The 20,636-nt window shown below is 42.4% G+C and overlaps 1 protein-coding gene across 2 annotated transcripts in view; it reads left to right on the forward strand.

Annotated features, from left to right (window-relative positions):
- The window catches only part of nt5dc1 (5'-nucleotidase domain containing 1), a 764,356-nt gene that overhangs the window by 551,486 nt on the left and 192,234 nt on the right, over positions 1-20,636 (forward strand). For both annotated transcript variants that reach the window (XM_072499430.1, XM_072499431.1), the window contains one exon: positions 17,870-17,967. In XM_072499430.1, the coding sequence (XP_072355531.1) occupies positions 17,870-17,967 (98 nt within the window). The remainder of the gene's footprint in view (positions 1-17,869; positions 17,968-20,636) is intronic.

Genomic DNA, 20,636 nt, shown 5'->3' on the forward strand with positions numbered 1-20,636 from the left:
TTTGAAATAGAGTTTGGCATCAAAATTGTTGATTCACTCTCTCAATGACTTAGACGATTAAAGCTGTGAGCAAGCGGAGTCATACTGAGCACAGCCCTATTCTAGCAAGAAGTTTTTACCTTCTATTCTATGTTACGAAGGAACAGGAGAAGGCCATTCAGATCCCAAGTTTGTTGCACGTTCAGTTAGATTTGGAGCTTTACTCCATGCTTTGGTTCCATAACTTAATGCTCTTGCCAAGCAAAAATCTATTCATCTCAGTTTTGAAATATTCAATTGATCTAGCCTCAACTTTCAAGACCCTATGTACCTAAATTGGTTGAAGAAAAGACATTTGTTCCCAAACCTAATATTAAAATGTAAGCATTGCACTATCAAGCAAAACATGAGATAGGTTAGAAATCAAGTAATAAAGACAATGGGCTGGAATCTCAGTAGCCTGATGCCAGAATCGTGACCAGCGATCGGGCAGAGAATGGATTCCGGCGCTGGAATCGGGGCTGGTGCCGGTTTGACACCGGTCTGTCATGCTTCGCCTCCTCCAAACAGGTGTCATCGTGACGTACGCCCCGTGCCGTTTCAACGCCGTTGACTCATCATCGGCCGGCCCACCCACGATGCTCCGCCCCCGATGGGCTGAGTTCCCGATGATGCAGGCCACGTGTGGCCCCAAGCGTTCGGGAACCCGGATGCTGGCTACGGACGGTGTCAAGCGCCACCGCACTCAGCTGGGATCCGTGCCGCTAGCTGGGGGGCTTCTGCTAGGGCTGGGGGGACTGGTGCGGGGGGGGTGGTGGCCAGAGGGTGGGCTGTGGGGTCGCGGTTGGCGGGTAATGGTTGCGCACGGCCGGCACCATGTTTTGCGGCGTGACCAGTGCAGGTTGTCAGCCGTGCACATGCGCGGCCCGGGACCCGGCCATTCTCCGGCTGATTTCGCAACGATCCGTGGCAGTTTCACTCGGCGCCAGTGCTAGCCCCTCACCGGTACCGGAATCAGTGAGGGCTTTGCGCCAATATTCCTGTCATGAAAGTCCACACATGCTCTGCTGGCATCAACACTTAGTCTCAGAAATGGAGAATCCAGCACAATGTATTCAATAATGCTACTTCATGCTGTTATTGTATGGCAAGGAGCCAGAGTTGCCATGTCTGTGATGGATAAACTGTTAATACCGACTAGGCCCCGGCCTACAATGACTGACTCATCATCAGCAAGTTAAAAGTGTTATCGAATTTACATAGTGACAGAGTACAGTGCAACATAAGTGAGAATGGAAATGAAACTTAATTTGCCTTCATAATCTTGTATTTCAGACTTTTTTGTCTTGGATTCAATAAGTTCTGTCAAATACTTCTTCCTTGTACTTATGACCTCATGATATTTTATGTAACTGAGAAAAATTTGATATTTTGCTCAGCATGGTTTCGCAACATTTTTTTAAACCCAATCACAGCAATTAAAATAAATCCTGCATTATTAAATAAAAAACTTCTGTTTGAATTAGATGCATTCAGAAAATCCATGAGTAGTTAGAAGTTAGAGAGACGCATCCAGTCAGTACTGGTTAGTTTATGTTAGTTAAAGAAACACAATACATAATTTAGAAGTTATTTTCAAAATATGCGCTTAGTTGCAATCTTTTTATCACTTTGTTGACTCAAGGTGTTCACTCAAAGGATGTCTGCTTTCAATCAATGTCTGCTTTCCCGTACCAGCCTCCCCGAACAGGCGCCGGAATGTGGCGGCTAGGGGCTTTTCACAGTAACTTCATTTGAAGCCTACTTGTGACAATAAGCGATTTTCATTTTCATTTTTTTTCATCAAAGGATGTCTGCTTTCAATCAAAGGATGTCTGCTGTAAATATATTACTGCAACGTGCAACTATTTCTTTTCTATTTGTACACCTATTATAAAATAGTCCTGCAAAGTGACTGGGCCTTAATGTTGACTTTAATATCTTAGACTTAAGTGTATACCCCATTTCCATTTAGGTGTGAAATGATACGTATATGAGTGCCCTCAGATGATGGTTGATGGTGAGGAAAGGAATGGGTTGTTGCTTATAGTTGAGACTGGTTGTTGAACACCATATTAATGGGATCATCTGAACACTTTGTTAACTTTGCATACTTCTATTTCCATTGCCCCATCTCCCCACCCTTGTTATTTCCCAAATCTCAGGTCTCTAACGGAGGAATTACATGAGGGGGGATATGATAAATCAAAGAGGAAGGACAAGGCAGTGCAGGGTAGTGATATGGGTAATGGTGACCAGTGTGTGACAGGAAGTGACAGAGCATATAATCTTAAAATGCACCAGCATATAGGCCAGACTTTGAGTATGGTAAAAATGTGGATTTAAAGGTTCTATATATACCTGAAGAAAACTGATGAATTAACAGCACAAGTAAAAATAAAGATGTTTGACCTGATAGCCAGTTCAGAAATGACTAAGTCTGCCACCTAAAGATTCAAGGGTATTTAACATTTCAGATGGACAGAAAACTAGGAAATACAAATGGTACTGGAGTAGCTCTGCTAATTAAGGATAACAGTACAGGTAACCTTAGTTTAGAAGGTCAAGATACAGAATTTGTTTGGGTAGAGTTTTTAAAAAATAGCGAAGTTAAGAAGTCACTTGTGGGAATAAGTTATTGGTCACCTGCAGTAGCTTCACTGTAAGGAAGAGATAATGGAGGCATGTAAGAAAGGTTCTGCAATAACCATGGGTGATTGTAATCATAATATAGATTGAAAAAATCAAATTGCCAAAGGTATTCTAGAAGATGAGTTTAGAGAGTGTGTTTGGGACAATTTCTTTGAGCAATATGTTGTCGTACTAACCGGGAAGCAAGGTACATTAGACGTGTATTATGATCCCGTGGCTCACAGGACTGTTAAATAGTTTTAACAACAACAAAAAATTAAACATCAAACATGATTATTATACAATACTCATTTACTCCTTTAGCTTAACAAATACACACAGATTTAAAGGTTAAAGTGGATTACAAAGAACATATTAAGCTACAATGGTCTTATTGATACACTCTTTTAAGCACACAAGATGACTGTAGGCAAATACACTACCTACTCCAAACCCAAGTGAATCTTTGTGGATGTCTCCTCCGATCCCCCCAGATGTCTCATGAGAGTTTCCAAATCCCACTCCCAAAAACCCCTTTAAAATCTTCTCTCATAATAATGCTTTCTCTTAATGGTTTGCATTCCAAAATCCAGACCAGGTTTTCTAACTTATACTTTTAAATAAAGCTTCTGATCCCACTCACGAGAAACCAGACAAAGACACTTTGTGTTATAAAGGACGCCTTTATTATGCTGCTACAGCACCGGTTAATGGCATTCCACATAGACATGTCAGAGAGTCCTGATTCAAGAGTTACATTGACACAATTCGATTCGATTACAATAAATTACAAATTACTAGAGACCAATCAGTTGTTAATAGTTACCTATGTCCAATCATGACTATAGATCAGGTTTGCATACTGCATAGTATATGATAACAAGTACATGCTTACTTAATTATAATATCTAATCAGTGCAAATGCACCTACATGCTGTCTCCTTACATTAATCAGTGGTTCCCCATTATCAAGCATTTGGATATTGTCAATACATTATCAACCACCTAAGTATAACAGCTAAGAATAATGGCCTCCGCAAGGTAAAGATACCTATTCATTAATTCTGTATGGTTATGTTTACCTTCCCATCCCACCTGGCACCAGTACAAATGATGAAAAGATTCCAAATTGTTCATTGCCACCCTTGACAATGACCACCTGTTGTTTATCGTTCCTCAGGCCCCATCACCAGCAAGATGTGCTCTTAGAGTGGTTCCCTGCAGCTAATAACTTCAGTACAGGTCAATGCAGAATAATGTTAACCCTACAGCACTTAGTGGATAACTAGGGTTTTAAAACAAATTCTAAGATCATGACTAATGTTACACCCTTTCACCATAATTATTTCAACTTGCGTTCCACAGGCTGTAATGAAATCTCACAAACCTAGAATTACTTCAGATATCTTTCTGGAGTCTCAGCAGCCGTCTCCACCCTGTATGTCTTTTTGAACAGTTCTCTCTTCATTACCTCTAACCTCAGGCTTCTTGGAAAGTTCTCTTCATTTCTCTAATTTCCTTAACTAGCTACTCTTCAGATCTCTGCGCTTGGTTTCTTAACCATTACTTCATGCAATGGTTTTTCTTCTAGCAAAGCTAAGAGAGATGTTCCCTCTGTAGCCTTCTAAATCACTTGCTTCCAGCAGCGTGAGCTGCTTTCTCACTATCTCCAATTATAATCAAATTACTTGGTGGAGTGCCACGGGGATCAGTGATGGGCCTCAAATATTTACAACTATATCACTCATTTGGATGAGGGAACTGAATGTATGGTAGATAAATTTGCTGATGATACAAAGATAGGTGGGAATGCAGGTTATCATGAGGACATAAAGGGCGCGATCTATTAGCCTCGCCACGCCGAACTCTAGACAAGGCTGGTATGTCTCGAGATCTCGTTAAAGGTGTCGCGATCTGATCTCGCCCATTGAAGTCAGGACCCAGATATGCATATTCAAGTGAGCAGTTAGTCTCATTTGAATATGTCTACACCAGATCTACCCAGCGCCTGGACGTAACGGCCTCGCCTTGGAGATCCTGAGCCGACGCCATTTAGCACTGGTTTCCAGAAATGTGGACCAGGTGTACTGACACTTGGGAGGAGGGGAGGGGATAGCATCTCCCAGGTGATCGGGGTCCCTGGGTGGTTGGACTTTGGGCAGAGTGGTAGCCTAGCAGTGCCACCCAGGCACTCTGGCAGTGCCCAGGTGACATCATGCCATGCTGGGGATCGGGCTCGGGGTGTCCTGGCCTTAGGAGGTAGGGTGCAGGTGGCTTGATGACCCCCTTATTGGTGCATTGTGGGTGTCCGGAGACCGCCGTGGGGATCTAAAGATTGGTGCGCCATTTTAAAATGTGATCCAGATGTCTTCCTGCACTAATGGGACTAAGTGCGGCCTCAGCAGAACGCTCCTTGCCAAAGCCTAGAAATGAAGCAGAGTCCCATTTAATAGTGGGGTCATTCTCGGCGCTGCCAGCACCAGGAAACACCTGGCTAAGCACGCTCAACACGGGATTCTGTTAAATTCTGTTAAATCATGCCCAAAGAGTCTGCATAGTGTTATTGGCCAGGGTTTAGAAACTCCAAAGTGTATTATGAAATTCACCTGACCTGCAACCTTTATGTTGAGTTTAGCTGGGATGAGCACAAAAGCCTTCACTGCATGTGTGAGCCATCAGACTTTCTAGACACTTTAATCAAAATAAGGTTTATTCTAAGAATGTAGTCAACATATATATAAAAGCACAGCAAGAATTTTTATCAATTACAAACATAAAGACACCATATAGCTACAGTAATCGATGTATAACACTTAATGAATCCCCATTTAACTGTTCCAATTCAAGAACAAAATCCAATTAAACCAAAACCCCTTTTCAAGGGCGTGGCCCAGCACACTGTATTGTCACTTGAATGGGACTGGTCCTTTCCCTGAGATTATGATCCAGTTTCAAACTCCTTCTGGAAAACAACTAGCTCTTGAAAGTTACCAAAGCAGTTAGCAACAACCAATGGGCTTTTTACCGGAACAGCTTTTAAAATGAAAACATAGAAACACAGGGAAACCTTCTGCTCCAAAGCAATCAAACTGAAACGCCCTCTCACCTCACAGCCGCAGCCCAATGTGCTACAAGTCACATGATAAGAGATTAAACCTTTCTTAAAGGGACACTTACATGTCAATAGTCCTTGAAATAGCTTTAGTGAGTGGGCAAAAATCTGGCAGATGGTGTATTGTTAGGAAATAGAAATAATTTTAAGTAATTTTATTGTATTTGTGGGTGTTAGAAATAAGGTGAAGCTGGGTGGCACGATGGCACATTGGTTAGCACTGCTGCCCATGGCGCTGAGGACCCTGGTTCGATCCCGGCCCCGGGTCACTGTCTGTGTGGAGTTTTTATATTCTCCCTGTGCAGGGTAGGTGGATTGACCACCCTAAATTGCCCCTTAATTGGAAAAAAAATGATTGGGCGCTCTAAATTTTTATATTAAAAAAAAAATAAGGTAAAGCTGAAGCTTAATTCATATTTCTTCAGTTGTATTTTCATTTTTTGAAAGTTGCTTGTAAATCTTGGGGTTTGTTTAGATGTCTGCATTGTAATGAGGTTTCATTGACTCCAAAACCAACACAGGGTATGAAAACCTGGGCTTTTGCCGAGCAACCAGAGACCCACACTGAGAAAAGCAGAAGCAGTTTGAGCCAGTTAGAACAAGGTGACCCGGAAGGGAGTAGCATTCTTCAGAAACTGCCAGAACAGGGTCAGAAAGTAAGTGCCAGAAGCTCAAGGACAGCCAGTCCCAGAAACCAGGGAATGGGACTGAAGAACATTGCAGGAAGACTTTGAAGTCGAGAAACAAAGAATGGGAATCCGGAAGAAGGATTCTATTCGGTAAAGTAGAGAGTGAGAGCATGGAGGCTCCAGGCAACGTTGGCTTGTGAGAGACCAGAGATCCGGGGTGACTAGAAGGTTGGTGACTCCTTACTGCAGGCCTGTGAAGCAGTGGTGATCTGTTGCCGGCTGCATATGTGAGAGATTGTGTGCAAGCTTTGAATGCATGTAGTGCTCCAGGTCAGAGGAACAGTGGGAGGAGAGGTGACAAGCATCTGGGGGAAATGATGAGAAATCGGTAGGATGGCATCTATAACTTGATACTGACTGAGGATTTTAGAATATATGATGGAGCTTGGAACTTGTGTTATCCTTACAAATCTACATATATTTGTATATATATGCTGTAAAGGTATAGTTGGGGTGAAGCAGTAGTGTAATATTTTCTTGTTCAATAAATGTTTTATTATTTTGATAAAAGTTCATCATCTGACTGCTGTGACAGTTCAGGGGCTGCCTTCCACGTATCCAAACAAAAAAAAGAAGTTAGTATCTATCAAGCGGCATGGTGGCACAGTGGTTCGCACTGCTGCCTCACAGCACCAGGGACCTGGGTTCCGGCTTTGCTTCATTGTCTGTGTAGAGTTTGCACATTCTCCCCGTGTCTGCGTGGGTTTCCTCAAGGTGCTCGGGTTTCCTCCCACAGTCCAAAGATGTGCAGTTAAGTTGAATTGCCCATGCCAAATTGTCCCTTAGGGTCCAGGGATGCGCAGGTTAGGTGGGGTTACTAGGTTACGGAGATGGAGTGACAGCATGGGCCTAGGTAGGGTGCTCTTTCCAAGGATTGGTGCAGACTCAATGGGCCAAACCTTTTGGACTCTAGGGATTCTATGAAACTGGGTTCCATCCTGGGATCTGACTTGTCCTGTGGTAACATCAACTTGACCACTTTGGCAAAAAACAATATATTATGTGAAAGGCGAGAGACTGTAGACCTTTACAGTGCAAGAAATCTGTGTCCTGGTGCTTGATTCATAAAAGGTGCAGTTAAAGCAAGTAGTTAGGAAGGCAAATGGAATGTTGGGTTTATTGCAAGGGATCTTGACTATAAATGTAGGGAAGTGTTGCTACAGATCCTCAGTTATACCACATCTGTGTACTGCATACAGTTTTGCTGTAATTACTTAAGAAATTATATAATTGTATTAGGAGCAGTTCAGAGAAAGCTCACCTGACTCTATGGGATGATGGGCAGCACGGTAGCACACTGGTTAGCACTCGCTGCACAATGCCAGGAACCCGGTTCTATTCCTGGCTTGGGTCATTGCGCGGAAGTCTGCACATTCTCCCCGCGTCTGCGTGGGTTTCCTCTGGGTGGTCCAGTTTCCTCCCACAAGTCCCGAAAGACGCGCTTGTTAGATGAATTAGACATTCTGAATTCTCCCTCAGTGTACCCGAACAGGCGCCAGAATGTGGCGATTAGGGGATTTTCACAGTAACTTAATTGCAGTGTAATGTAAGCCTACTTGTGACATGAATAAAGATTTTTATTATGAGAAAGGCTGGGCAGGTGAGAGCTATACTGGAGTTTAGAAGAATATGAGGTGATATTGAAACATAAATAACATACTGTTACAAAGCAATGCCCCTTTAATTTTGAACATGTAGGTTGCGATTCTCCGTGGCGCACCCCCGCTGGCAGCGGGATCCTCCGTCTCGCCAGTCGGCCAATGGGGTTTCCCATCGTGGGCGGCTTCATGCCGTCGGGAAATCCCCAGGTGTGGGTGCGCTGCTGGCGCAATGGAGAATCCCGACAGCGGAGAATCCAGACCATGATTTTTCAACTTTCAATTGACTGGGAATTTTGCAGTTTGAACTGGCGCAGAGCAAACTACTTAAAAATGTATGGCCACATTCCAAGGTGAAGTTAAGAAACCGATAATACACCCTCTGGGGAGTGTGAGAGGAGAGACATTCCCGACATTCCAGGAGCCCATTGAAACTTGTGACTGTCTAAGGAAGAGATATTAAAAATGCAAGGTACTGGATATTGAAACAATGGCTGCCACAAACCGACTCACCCATAACCCTTTGAAGTACTTCACCCATTGTATATTTCCAAGGTTGCTAACCATTTGAGAATGATTGCATGTGCCACAGATAGTGTCAAGGAAATCTTGAGCAGAGGAGACGCCGGCTGTGGCGTGGGGCAACTCTGCGGCCGTGCCCGGGATACAGGGCGTCCCTCACTTGGAATAAGAGTGTTGCTCAGTTCAAGAAGTCAATTCTACCAGAAACCTACCAGCGAACTGCGATCTCATAATTATTGAATCATCTTCTACATCTGGCCGTGGCCAAGAAACCAACTCGCCGACATCAGCTGCAGTATTTAAAATCTACACCTCAGAGGCTCTTAACTCCCCATATTTCTGGCTTGTGATTGGTGCATTATTGCTCACAGCCTGATCTGGAAAAGACCTGTCTTTGTGAAAAAGGAACATATATCTTTATTGTGACCAACCAAGGAGGTTGAATAGAGAGGAGCAGTTCACCCCTTTATACCTGGTCATAATACATAGATTTTATTTTAGCACAACTGATAAAACATATTCTGTAGGTTTACGTTACACTGTCCTTTAAGTAGACATTTAATTCTCCCGAAATAGGTTCAGTGTAACTCTTATCTAACTGAAGGTTTACTTCTGTTCTTTTTCTTTCTCAGCCTGTTAACTTTTCACTTTATATAATGCAAAATAACAGAAAAGAATAACACAGATACACACATAAAACCCCCAAACATAAACTAACCCCATGCACAGCCCCTTCCCCTCTCCCCCACCCCCCTCCCTCCCATAACAATTAACAGTGACCAGTTCCTTGAAATAAACATCTCCTGTAAAACCCCTCAATTGGCCCCCTCACGGTGTACTTGACCTTTTTGAGGTGTAGTAACTCCATCAGATCTCCCAGCCACACGTATGTACCGGTGGAGAGGCAGACCTCCACCCCAGCAGCATTCGCCTCAGGCCAAAGACCAAGACATCAGTGACTGCACCCGTGTGTAGCTCCGGCGAATCTGACACCCCAAATATGACCACTAAGGGACAGGGCTCCAGCTCAATTCTCAGAATCGCTGTCGTGGTGCTAAAGAAGGAGACCCAGTAATCCACCAGCTTGGGGCAAGATCAGAATATGTGTGCGTGGTTCACCAGACCTCTTGAGCAGCGCTCGCACTTGCTTCCTACTCCTGCAAAGAAGCGCCTCATTCTGAACTTAGTCGGGTGCGCCCCTTAAACTACTTTGAGTTGGATGAAACCAAGCCTCGTGCATGAGGGCGTGGAGTTCACCCTGCGCAAGGCACAACCTTTTAACTTCTAACCCCAGAACTGGCCTTTACAGTAAAAGCATTGCTACAGATCCTTCCGCTTGGTCAAGTTAGGCGACACCTCCAGTTTGATTTAACTCCTCACAAATGTGTTCTTTCCAATCCAAGCAGGAGCTCCCACTTGGATACCTGTGTGGTCTTGATGCCACTAGGCATCATGGTAGCACAGTGGTTAGTACTGTTATTTCATAGCGCCAGGGTCCCAGGTTCGATTCCCGCTTGGGTCACTGTCTGTGTGGAGTCTGCAAATTCTCCCCATGTCCGCGTGGGTTTCCTCCAGGCGCTTTGGTTTCCTTCCAAAAAACGTGCTTGTGAGGTAAATGTTAGTCTTAATGTAAGCCTACTTGTGACACTGGTAAAGATTATTATAGTTGCTCTCCCTCTCCTGGTTCCTGGCAGACTAATAGTATCTGTGAGTTTTTAGGGATATCTTAGTAACCTTTCTTCTCTCAAGAGTCCATTTTCATACAAGGTGAATAACATGGGTCTTTTATGCAAGGAGAAATGCTGATTAGTTATCCTTGAGAGCCCAACACTTTCCCATCTTGGAACTAAATGGATGGTTTAAAGCACAGCTGTTTACAATCCAACATTCTCAATGGAACCACCATTGCTGAGTTCAACCATCAATATCCTGGGATCCCACCTTCTGAGTGCTCAATACGTCTCCACACTCTGTATGGTTGAGGCCAGCAAGAACTGGGAACACAACACTCACCTGTGGAGGAAACCCTAACAACTCTCAAGAGGCTCAAATGCATCCAAAGCAAAGCAGCTTGCTTACAAAATACACTACCCTCTGGACTCAATGTCACTTTCTCCACACTCAGCATTACTTTCTCTACATTTGGATGTGCTGCAGGATGGTGTAATTACACTCTGATAACTCAAAAGAGAATGTTATTGTTATATTTTAAATAATGACTTATCTAAAATATATATATTACTCGTGAATCCACCAGGATGATAAAATGACCAACAGTCTTCTCGTTGAAAGATGAACTATTTAATGAGTAATAAAATAATAAACTGTGAGTCCTTTTACTTGATACTAAACTAACAATAAAGAATGAAAGTACAATACAGATAACTATATAACTGTACATTATTATAACAAATTAGCTCTAACTTCTCCCACTCTAGCTATTCTATGTCTTGCTTGTTCCCTGTTCTGAATCACATCATCATCTGAATCATCTGACTTAGAAAAGGCGGGAAACCAGTTCTTATAGTATCTGACTGTGAGCCATCTAGTGTTGAAATGACTGTACTACATTTACATACATTGATCATGGATATTGATATCTGAATATCACTACAGTTATCACTATAAATGTGGATCTAAGTGTGCGTAATGGAAATACAAAAAATAAAGGCAGAATATGTGACCTCATGATGGGGACCGAATTATATCTGCATACCCAGCCTCCATGATCCAGCATCTTTAACCCTGCTTTACCTGAAGTTCAGACTTGGTCTTGACTCCCATGTGCACAAATTTGCCTTTCAAAGCCAAGATTTACTGGAATAGAACTATGATTCATGGCATCCTCACAGCAAAGAACACTGAGTAAAAATTAAATTCCCTGACTTGATACTAAGTAAATGAGTCAGTCCAGGTTCAGGTTTCAGCTGATTTACTGAAGTATGCAGCATAAGCGCAAATTCAGAAAATACTCGGGACACAGAGCAGTTATGAAGAGAGAACTGAATTGTTATGGGATGCGAAAGGTGGCATGCTGGAAGTGAAGTTATTCATGGCTGATCTTATCAGTCCTTGATAATATTATGCCCAGTCAAAGCAGCAACATTTCATCCCAGTATTGTTTTATCTACAGAAATGTTTTGATCACATACTGTGCACAAAATCCTTCCTATTCTACCAGACACATAAGCATGCATTTTGGTTTTTAAAAAAATTCTCCGATGAAGCTAGTTTGCCATTTGAAAAACTTGTAATACTTCCATGTTAACCTTTGGAGTATTTTTTCTTTTTGCAGCTGTTTCCTATCAAAAACTATGTGTTGAAAAAAACAACTGGTCCAGTACAGAATAGAAAAGGAGAAGTACAGTCAAACAGAGGACTGAGTCAGTGGATATGCTGCTGCCTGTGACTTCGAATTCAATTTTATTTGTATTTAAACTTTTTTACATTACCAAGTGTAGAACAAAACACCAGACTGGAAGTACACCTACCTGAATGTAGGAGGGAGATGGGGGCGTAGTGGTAATGTCACTCGATTAGAAATCCAGAGGTTACGGGTGGCACGGTCGTACAGTGGTTAGCACTGTTGCTTCACAGCGCCAGGGTCCCAGGTTTGATTCCCGGCTTCGGTCACTGTCTGTGCGGAGTCTGCACGTCCTCCCCATGTCTGCATGGGTTTCCTCCGGGTGCTCCGGTTTCCTCACACAAGTCCCGAAAGATGTGCAGATTAGTAGGTGGATTGAGCATGGTAAATTGCCCATTAATGCCAAAAACGATTAGGTGGGATTATAGGGATGAGCAGGGGAGTGGGCCTGGGTAGGGTGCTCTTTCAGAGGGTTGATGCAGACTTAATGGGCCGAATAGCCTCCTTCTGTACTGTGATTTTATGATTGTATAACTGTCATGATATTGGTAAGAGTATTTTGGGTTGCTGGTGGAGACTGAGGTGTAGTTGGGTGTCACCAACACACATTTCTCATTCTCCAATTCTCCTTGGGCATGGAAGGTGGTTCCAAAGACTGGAGGATTGCAAATGCCACATCCTGTTTAAAAGGAAAAGTGGAGATAAACCCGGCAACTACAGGCTTAGAGTCATAGAGTTTTCTGGTACAGAAAGAGGAGTTTTGGCCCATAGTATCTGCGCCATCCATTGAGCACCTGAAAGAACATAATAAGAACTAGGAGCAGGAGTAGGCCATCTGGCCCCTCGAGCCTGCTCCGCCATTCAATAAGATCATGGCTGATTTTTTTTGTGTGTCAGCTCCACTTACCCTTCTGCTTACCATAACCCTTAATTCCTTTACTGTTCAAAAGTCTATCTCTCTTTGCCTTAAAAACACTCAACGAGGTAGCCTCAACTTCTTCACTTGGCAGGAAAGAACCCACTTCACAGATATAATGCGGAGATGCCAGCATTGGACTGGGATGAGCACAGTAAGAAGTCTTACAACAGGTTAAAGTCCAACAGGTTTATTTGGAATCACTTGCTTTCGGAGCACAGCTCCTTTATCAGGTGAGTCACCTGATGAAAAAGCTGAACTCTGAAAACTAGTGATTCCAAATAAACCTGTTGGACTTTAACCTGGTGATGTTAAAACTTCTCACAGATGTAGGCCTCAGTCCAGTCTGAAGCCTGACACCAAATATTGGAGGCTGACCTTTGAGACTGCTCTGCTGTGATGCAACAGCAAATGTTGCATTGCACAGCACATTGCATCTTCCTCCCCACAATAAGTTGTTGGCTCTTGCTGTTAAAGATCTCACTGGGGGCAGACTCTGCATATCTAAAGGCCCTGACAGAGGAAAATAGGTGGGAGTGACTAAATAATTCTACGAAAGCTTTGACGCAGGCACAATGAACTATGTGGCTCCTTCTGTACTATATTCTGGTTGCAGAACACGTTAGCGTGACTGCTTAGGCAGGAGTGAAGGCACTGTAGGGATTCTATGGTTCTATGAATTAGAAGATTTCTGATTCCAGCTTTCCTGTTATTTTCAGTATGTGCCATCTCTTTTAGTATTTCTTCAGTGGCTGCAATTATACGGCAAATACTAATCTCAGTCTAACATGACACTTTTGAGGTCTTACTCCACAGGTTTTATAAGCTTTCAATGCCACAGACCAATTTCTGTTTGAAAGCACACGTTTCCTGCACCTTCTTTGAGCATAGGAACAGGAGTTAGACCATACAACCCCTCGAGCCTGCTCCACTATTCTATAGCATCATGGCTGATTCCCAGCCTTAAAACTACACTTTCCTGCCTGCTCCCCATATCCCTTGATTTCCTGAGAGACCAAAAGTATATCTGTCTCAACCTTAAAATAAATTCTGTGTTGGACCACCAACAACCCCTCGGGGTAGAGAATTCCAAAGAGTCACAACTCTTTAAGTGAAGAAATTTGTTATCCTGAAGTGGGCCCCCATATTTTCGATTCCCCAGCTAGGGGAAACAACCTCTCCAGTATCTGCTCTGTCAAATTGCTTCAGGAATCTTATATTTTCAATGAAATCACCTTTTATTCTTACAAACTGCAGAAAGTGGAGGCCTAGTTTCCTCAATCTCTCATCATGGGGACCAATCTATTGACTACTTTCACTGTACTGCCTCCAATGCAAGCATACACTTCCTTCAATAAGGACTTTTCTTCAGCCAGAGAGTGGTGGGTCTGTGGAATTCATTGCCACAGAGGGCAGTGGAGGCCGGGACGTTGAGTGTCTTTAAGACAGAAGTTGATAAATTCTTGATTTCTCGAGGAATTAAGGGCTATGGAGAGAGAGCCGGTAAATGGAGTTGAAATCAGCCATGATTGAATGGTGGAGTGGACTCGATGGGCCGAATGGCCTTACTTCCACTCCTATGTCTTATGGTCTTATGGACTTCCTTATTTTGTAGTGATCCCCCAGAAATAAATGCCAACTTGACATTTGCTTTCCTAATTGCTTGATGTGCCTGCACGCTAACTTTGTGTTCCTTATTCGAGCATAAGGAACCAAGTCCCTCTGAAAACTAACATTTACAAGTTTCATGCCCTTTTAGAAAATGCTCTGCTTTTCTTTTCTTCCAGCCGAAGTGAATAACTTCACACTTTCCAGTGTTATATTCCATTTGCTACCGTATTACCCACTCGCTTAACATATCCCAATCTCTTGCAGCCCTCTTTGTGTGCTCCTTACAGCTTACATTCCCATGTAGCTTTCTGTCATCAGAAAACGTGGATTACTCTCTGTCTCTTCATTTAAGTCAGTGATACAGATCATAAATAGCGGAGGTTCCAACATTGATCCTTCATACACTCCACTAGTCACAAGCTTCCAACTTTAAAAAGGGCAATTTAGCCGTACTCTTTGCTTTCTGTCCCAAAGCATTCCACAAACTTCTTTCTCCTATAAGACTGACATTACCAATTTGGTTAGTCTAGTCTATGTGAAAATTAAAAGTTCCTGCAGTTATTAAATTGTCATTTGTTACAAGTTCCAATTATTTCTTGCTTATGCTCTGTCCAACAGTAGATCTACTATTAGGGTGTCTATCAACTACTCCCTTCAGTGTTTTCTGATTCTTGTTTTCCTAATTTCTACCCATACTGTGAGGAATGTGGGAAAGTAACAAGATTAACAGTGAATTTGGGATGAAAACAAAATAACAGAAAAGTAACAACACTAGCAGGCACCCAGAGGAATAATGAGAGATGATTTGCCCAATAACAAGATTAGCAGGAGTCTAGAGTCATTAAGGTGTGAATGGCCACATCAAAAACATTGTTTACCAGAGATCAGTGGAGCTATACAAATGTTCATTTCTAAAGGCAAGGGATTTTAGCGATGTTGACAGCAGAATCCACAGAGGGAAATAGCAAAGAGACTGATCAGTATAACTGCTAGCACCCTCATTGGAGAAGCAAGCTATTTCTCCATATAACAGCCAGACAGGTCAGTTCCTTCTGTGATCTGAGACACGGAGGCCTATTCCATATAATATTGAGAGCCACAGCAGATTGCAGATATTCTCCTCAAAGATGTAGCTTCATGCCTTTGCTGAACCAGGAAGAGATACTTACCCAGACTTGGTCACCTATGCGGTATTTGTGTGGGAATTATTGACTGGATTTGACCCATAGAGTCAAATTGGATGTTGCTTGGGAAAAGGGGTATCTCAAGTGAGTTCAGGAAACGGGAGAATATTTTGGGACTGAGAGGTAACTTTAGATAAAATGGTGTGTTTAGTTATTCATATACTTAGGTGTCATGGTGTATATTCATATTTTGACATGTGTTTTTTCTTTTACTTTAACAAATATCCTTTATTAATTGTTTATATAACGACTGAACTGATTCCTCACTAGGTTGTACATGGTTCCTCATTATTCCAAACAAAAATACACTTGAAACTAGTGTTTCAAGTTATCTTTCGGGAGTTCTCGCAGGTAACATAAGCGGGATTCTTAACAATACTGATTCAACTTTATGATCTTCTGAGCTGAAATCCTTTCTTACTACAATCCTTAGGAAGTTGGTAGAAATAAGCACTCTGCTAAACTTATTACAGTGTTTTGTTCACCACTTGTATGCTTTGTGACCTTTTAGAAAGCAGCAGAGCCAAAAGCTCCACTGGATCATGGGTCAGCCTATACCTGTAAAACAGATTTTTAAAAAGTGGAAATGGATAAGTAAAGATTAGTAACAATGTGCAAATAAATCAAGTACAAAGAAGGAAAGTAGCAAATAATAGTCCCTTTGATATGATGAATGGGTGGCACGGTAGCACAGTGGTTAGCACTGTTGCTTCACAGCACCAGCATACCAGGTTCGATTCCCGGTTTGCGGCCTGTGCGGAGTCTGCACAGTCTACACAAATCCTTGTGTCTGCGTGGATTTACTCTGGGTGCTCCGATTTCCTCCCACAAGTCCCGAAAGACTTGATGTCAGGTCAATTGAACATTCTAAATTATCCCTCAGTGTACCTGAACAGGCATTGGAGTGTGACAATTAGGGGATTTTCATAGTAACTTCATTGCAACATTAATGTAAGCCTACTTGTGACAATAATAACGATTATATATGAATGTCAATGTAAAGTAGATCTGGCTTTCAGTTTCTGAATTGACCTTCTTTGATTTACTGCTGATTTACCATGGTGTTTCCCATGGCCTCAGACAGATTCTTTAATTGGAACAAGACAGGCTGAATGATATTCCAAAATTTACTGGGAATAGAAATCTATTCCTTAAACTCAAACAAAGCGGCTAAGTAAATATATGTTCAACTTTGTGTGCACTATGTGAAAGGGAAATAATCTAATAATGTAATTTATTATCTTAACTGTGTATCACAATAGTTTTATTTGAAAGTCTGAAGGAGATTGATTAATTTGACTCTACTAGTAGTCAGCAGAAAACAATTTCAGGCTCCAAATTAAGCTTATGTACAGATACAGCACCGCACGGCACAGTGACATTGCTGCCTCACAGCGCCAGGGAACCAGGTTCAATTCCAGTCTTGGGTGAGTGTGTGGAGTTTGCAATTTCTCCCCATGTCTGTGTGGATTTCCTCCGGGTGCTCCGATTTCCTCCCACTGCCCAAAGATATGCTGGCTAGGTGGATTGGCCATGCTAAATTGCCCCATAGTGTCCAAAGGTGCGTAGGTTAGGTGGATTATGGGGTCACAGGGATAGGGCGTGTGGGTGGGCCGAGGTAAGGTGCTCTCTCAGAGGGTTGGTGCAGACTCGATGGGCCGAATGACCTCCTTCTGTACTGTAGGGAGTCTATGATTCCATACTTTGAACATGACTTGATGACTCAAATATATTCATGACAAATATCCACATCATAGCTAAACAAACATTGAGAGTGTAATTGAAATATTTCTTCTGAATTTACAGGCAATTGATGCAAATTACTGCAACTTACTCAACTGTGTTTACTGCAGTCCTTGGGATTAAACCTTGTTTTGTGCCTCAAAAAAGGACGCAGGAGGTGCAGAGATCAATCTCTGCCCCTAAATGGATTGGCCTAAGTGACACCTAATAGCGAATTCAAGCCAGAAAGTTGTGGTTACCTAATGATCATTCGCAGGCAGCTTGCTGGAGGATGTTAACAACGTGAGACGCCCAATGTTTTACATGTGGAGTTGGCACATTTAATTTAGGAGCATTAATTTTCCAATATGCTCTCCAATATATTACCCAGAACGGAGTCTGGATTGCTATCAGTGCAAACCTGATTCCAGTTAAGTAAAGAATTATGACTAAATCTGGTTTGAATGTTTGCTGATGATAAATTTGTTGTTCCCTTTTTCAGGGAAGACTTTGAAGAAATATTTGATATGATAATCACAAATGCTTTGAAGCCAGGTTTCTTTACACAAACACCACAACAAAGACCCTTTCGGACTCTTGGTAAGTTCAAAAATCCTCTGAAATTAATTAAATACCTTAAGTAAAACCATGCTAAGGAAATGACTTCATTGGGTTGCTGCTAATTCAAACCTAGTGTGGAGGGCATTGGGATTGAGAATTGCTGATCACATTTGTGCATTTTTTAATCACTGTTTTCACTGCTTCTTTAATGCAGAATTCTTGATGTAAATACAACTATCTTAGGGCTTTATCTAAGGTTTATTAGCCAAAGCAAGCTGTGCATGTCAGGCATGTGTGAGCCGAATCCTGTGACTGGAGGGGTTGCAACATAGCTGATGAACATAAGCTGCTTTCCAGTGTGTCTGTGAAATGGAATGCCACGATACCAGTAAAGCTGAACAACGTGCTCCCAGATCAGCGGCAGTCTAGCCGACTTTGAGACCAACAATTCCACTAAATTACAAGGCAGCAATTTTTTTTTTTTGCTTTATTTTTTTCTGAGGCATGAATAGCTGTCCATTCATCGGTATGAAAAAATCCACTCCTCTGTTTATCAACATGTCATTGGTCATTGTGTGTCTGAGAGGAAAGAAGTTGCATTACATGGAGGCTTGCATGTAAAACACGATTCGTTCAACCAGAATTTTCTTTCAGTAAATAGTTTTTGACATTTGACTTAATTTCCTCTATCCACCCCAGCTATCCTCAAGATTTATCATCCCGCGCACTATTTTTGAGCAGAAGGCAGGAAATTCTTAGTCTGATCAAGAGGTGTCTCTATTTTTGCTACAGGATTTACCCATTAATGAAGGTTTCCATCGACAGTAATATAGTTCTTACCGGCTGAGGTTATTCATGAAGGCCCCACCTTCTCAACCTTGCCCCTTGCAAGGTTGCAAGGTGTGGTGATCCTCAGGTTAAATCACCACCAGTCAGCTCTCCCCCTCAAAGGGAAAAGCAGTCTCTGGTTATCTGGGACTATGGCAATTTTACTTTTACTTGGTCATTTTGGGACTGTACGCTCGTTCAACATAAATTCTTGGTTCATTCAGGTCTCACCATCAGCACAAGGTCAGGTCAAGAGAGCAAACAGTTAGCTCTCCAAATCTCAAAAGCAATGTCTCTACTGGTGTAATAGGCATGAGCATGTTGTTTAGGATGTTTCTTAAAAGGATTGAATCTCCTCCAGTGATCATACAGATTCCTTCCTAACCTCCCCTTTAGGATAGTTTGGGTAGCTTACTCCCTGATTTATTGAAACAACATTATTTGTTTCTTAGCTTCCAGTACACGCCAAGTTCGTTCCCACTTTGCTTTTTTTTCCATTTTAATCCTGTGGGAAGACATTAGGGTTTTATATGGCTTTCTATGGGTACAGTGTTTAGAATAGGGCAAAGCTGTACATTTGCAGGCCCAATCCAACTACCACCTCAGGTAGTTGCAATGCACTTTGTCATTGGTAAGTAAACGTCTTTGTCCTTGGGATACCGTCATTTAATGAACTGTTTTCAATGCAAAATATACAATGAAATACGAGCTTCGATTTTGATTAACTCCAAAATTCTACCAAAACCAACTGATTTATTTGGTTTGAGTTGACATTTTGTCATGTGAGTGTCCCTTTAAGGAAAGGTTTTTGTCTTATCACATGGCTTCAGTGATGTCATTGTGTGGGTGGAGCTGAGCTGTGCCTGAGAGGTTTTGTTTGGGTTTCACTTTCACATTTGGCTGCTGTGGACTCAGACAGAGAACAGAAGTTTTTTTGGCCTGCCTCTCTATCTTCCTTTTATAAAGCTGTTCCAGACTGCTTGGTAACTAATGGAGAAAACGAATTTACAGAAAATAACCTATGAAAAGAAAACAGGGTATATATGTGTCATTTTTATAGTTTACATTCTTCAATGCTTTTTTGTGTAGAAGGTTGAAGGGGAGTTGGGGGTTGGGAGGTATTACACAGTTAATTGCCTTGAAAGGATGTTCAATATCTGGGTAGCTGGTTAAATCCCAGCGGTAGCAGGACAAAGTCTTCACTTAAGGTTTCAGTTCGGCCATAGACGGGAAAGCTCCATAATTCCTTCCCCACCGCAGGTCAAGTTGTAGTGGGGTCAGGGCCAGGTGGGGAGGTGGCAGGCTTGGCACCCCAGGCATTTTACCAACCCCCCCCCCCCCCCCCCCCCCGGTCCCCAGCCCCATATGCAAATCCACAGTTGAGGAGCTGTAAAATCCAGTAGTTCCATGTACTTCTTGCTGGTCTCCCACATTCTGCCCTCTTTAAACTTGAAGTCATCTAAAACTCAGATGGCCATGTCTTAACTTACTAAGTCCTATTTCCCTATCACTCTTGTGTTCACTGATCTACATTGGCTCCCTTTCAAGCAACGTCTTGATTTTAAAATTCTCCTCCTGATTTTCAAATTCCTCCACGTCTCGCCCATCCCTATCTTTATAATCTGCTGCAAACCCACAGCCTTCCGAGATGCCTGCACTTCTCTAATTCTGGCCTCTTGTGCATCTTCAATCTTGATTGCCATATAATTGATGGCCGAGCCTGGGCCCCACACTCCGGATTGCCTTCCCTAAACTGCACTGCCTCGCGACCTCACTTGCCTCCTTTAAGACTCCTGAAAACCTACCTGTTTACCAAAATTTTGATCATCTGACCAAATATCTCCTTTTGTGGTTTGTGTCACACTTTGCTTTATAATGAT

Source organism: Scyliorhinus torazame, chromosome 4 (genome assembly GCF_047496885.1).
Source record: "Scyliorhinus torazame isolate Kashiwa2021f chromosome 4, sScyTor2.1, whole genome shotgun sequence".
NCBI lineage: Eukaryota > Metazoa > Chordata > Chondrichthyes > Carcharhiniformes > Scyliorhinidae > Scyliorhinus > Scyliorhinus torazame.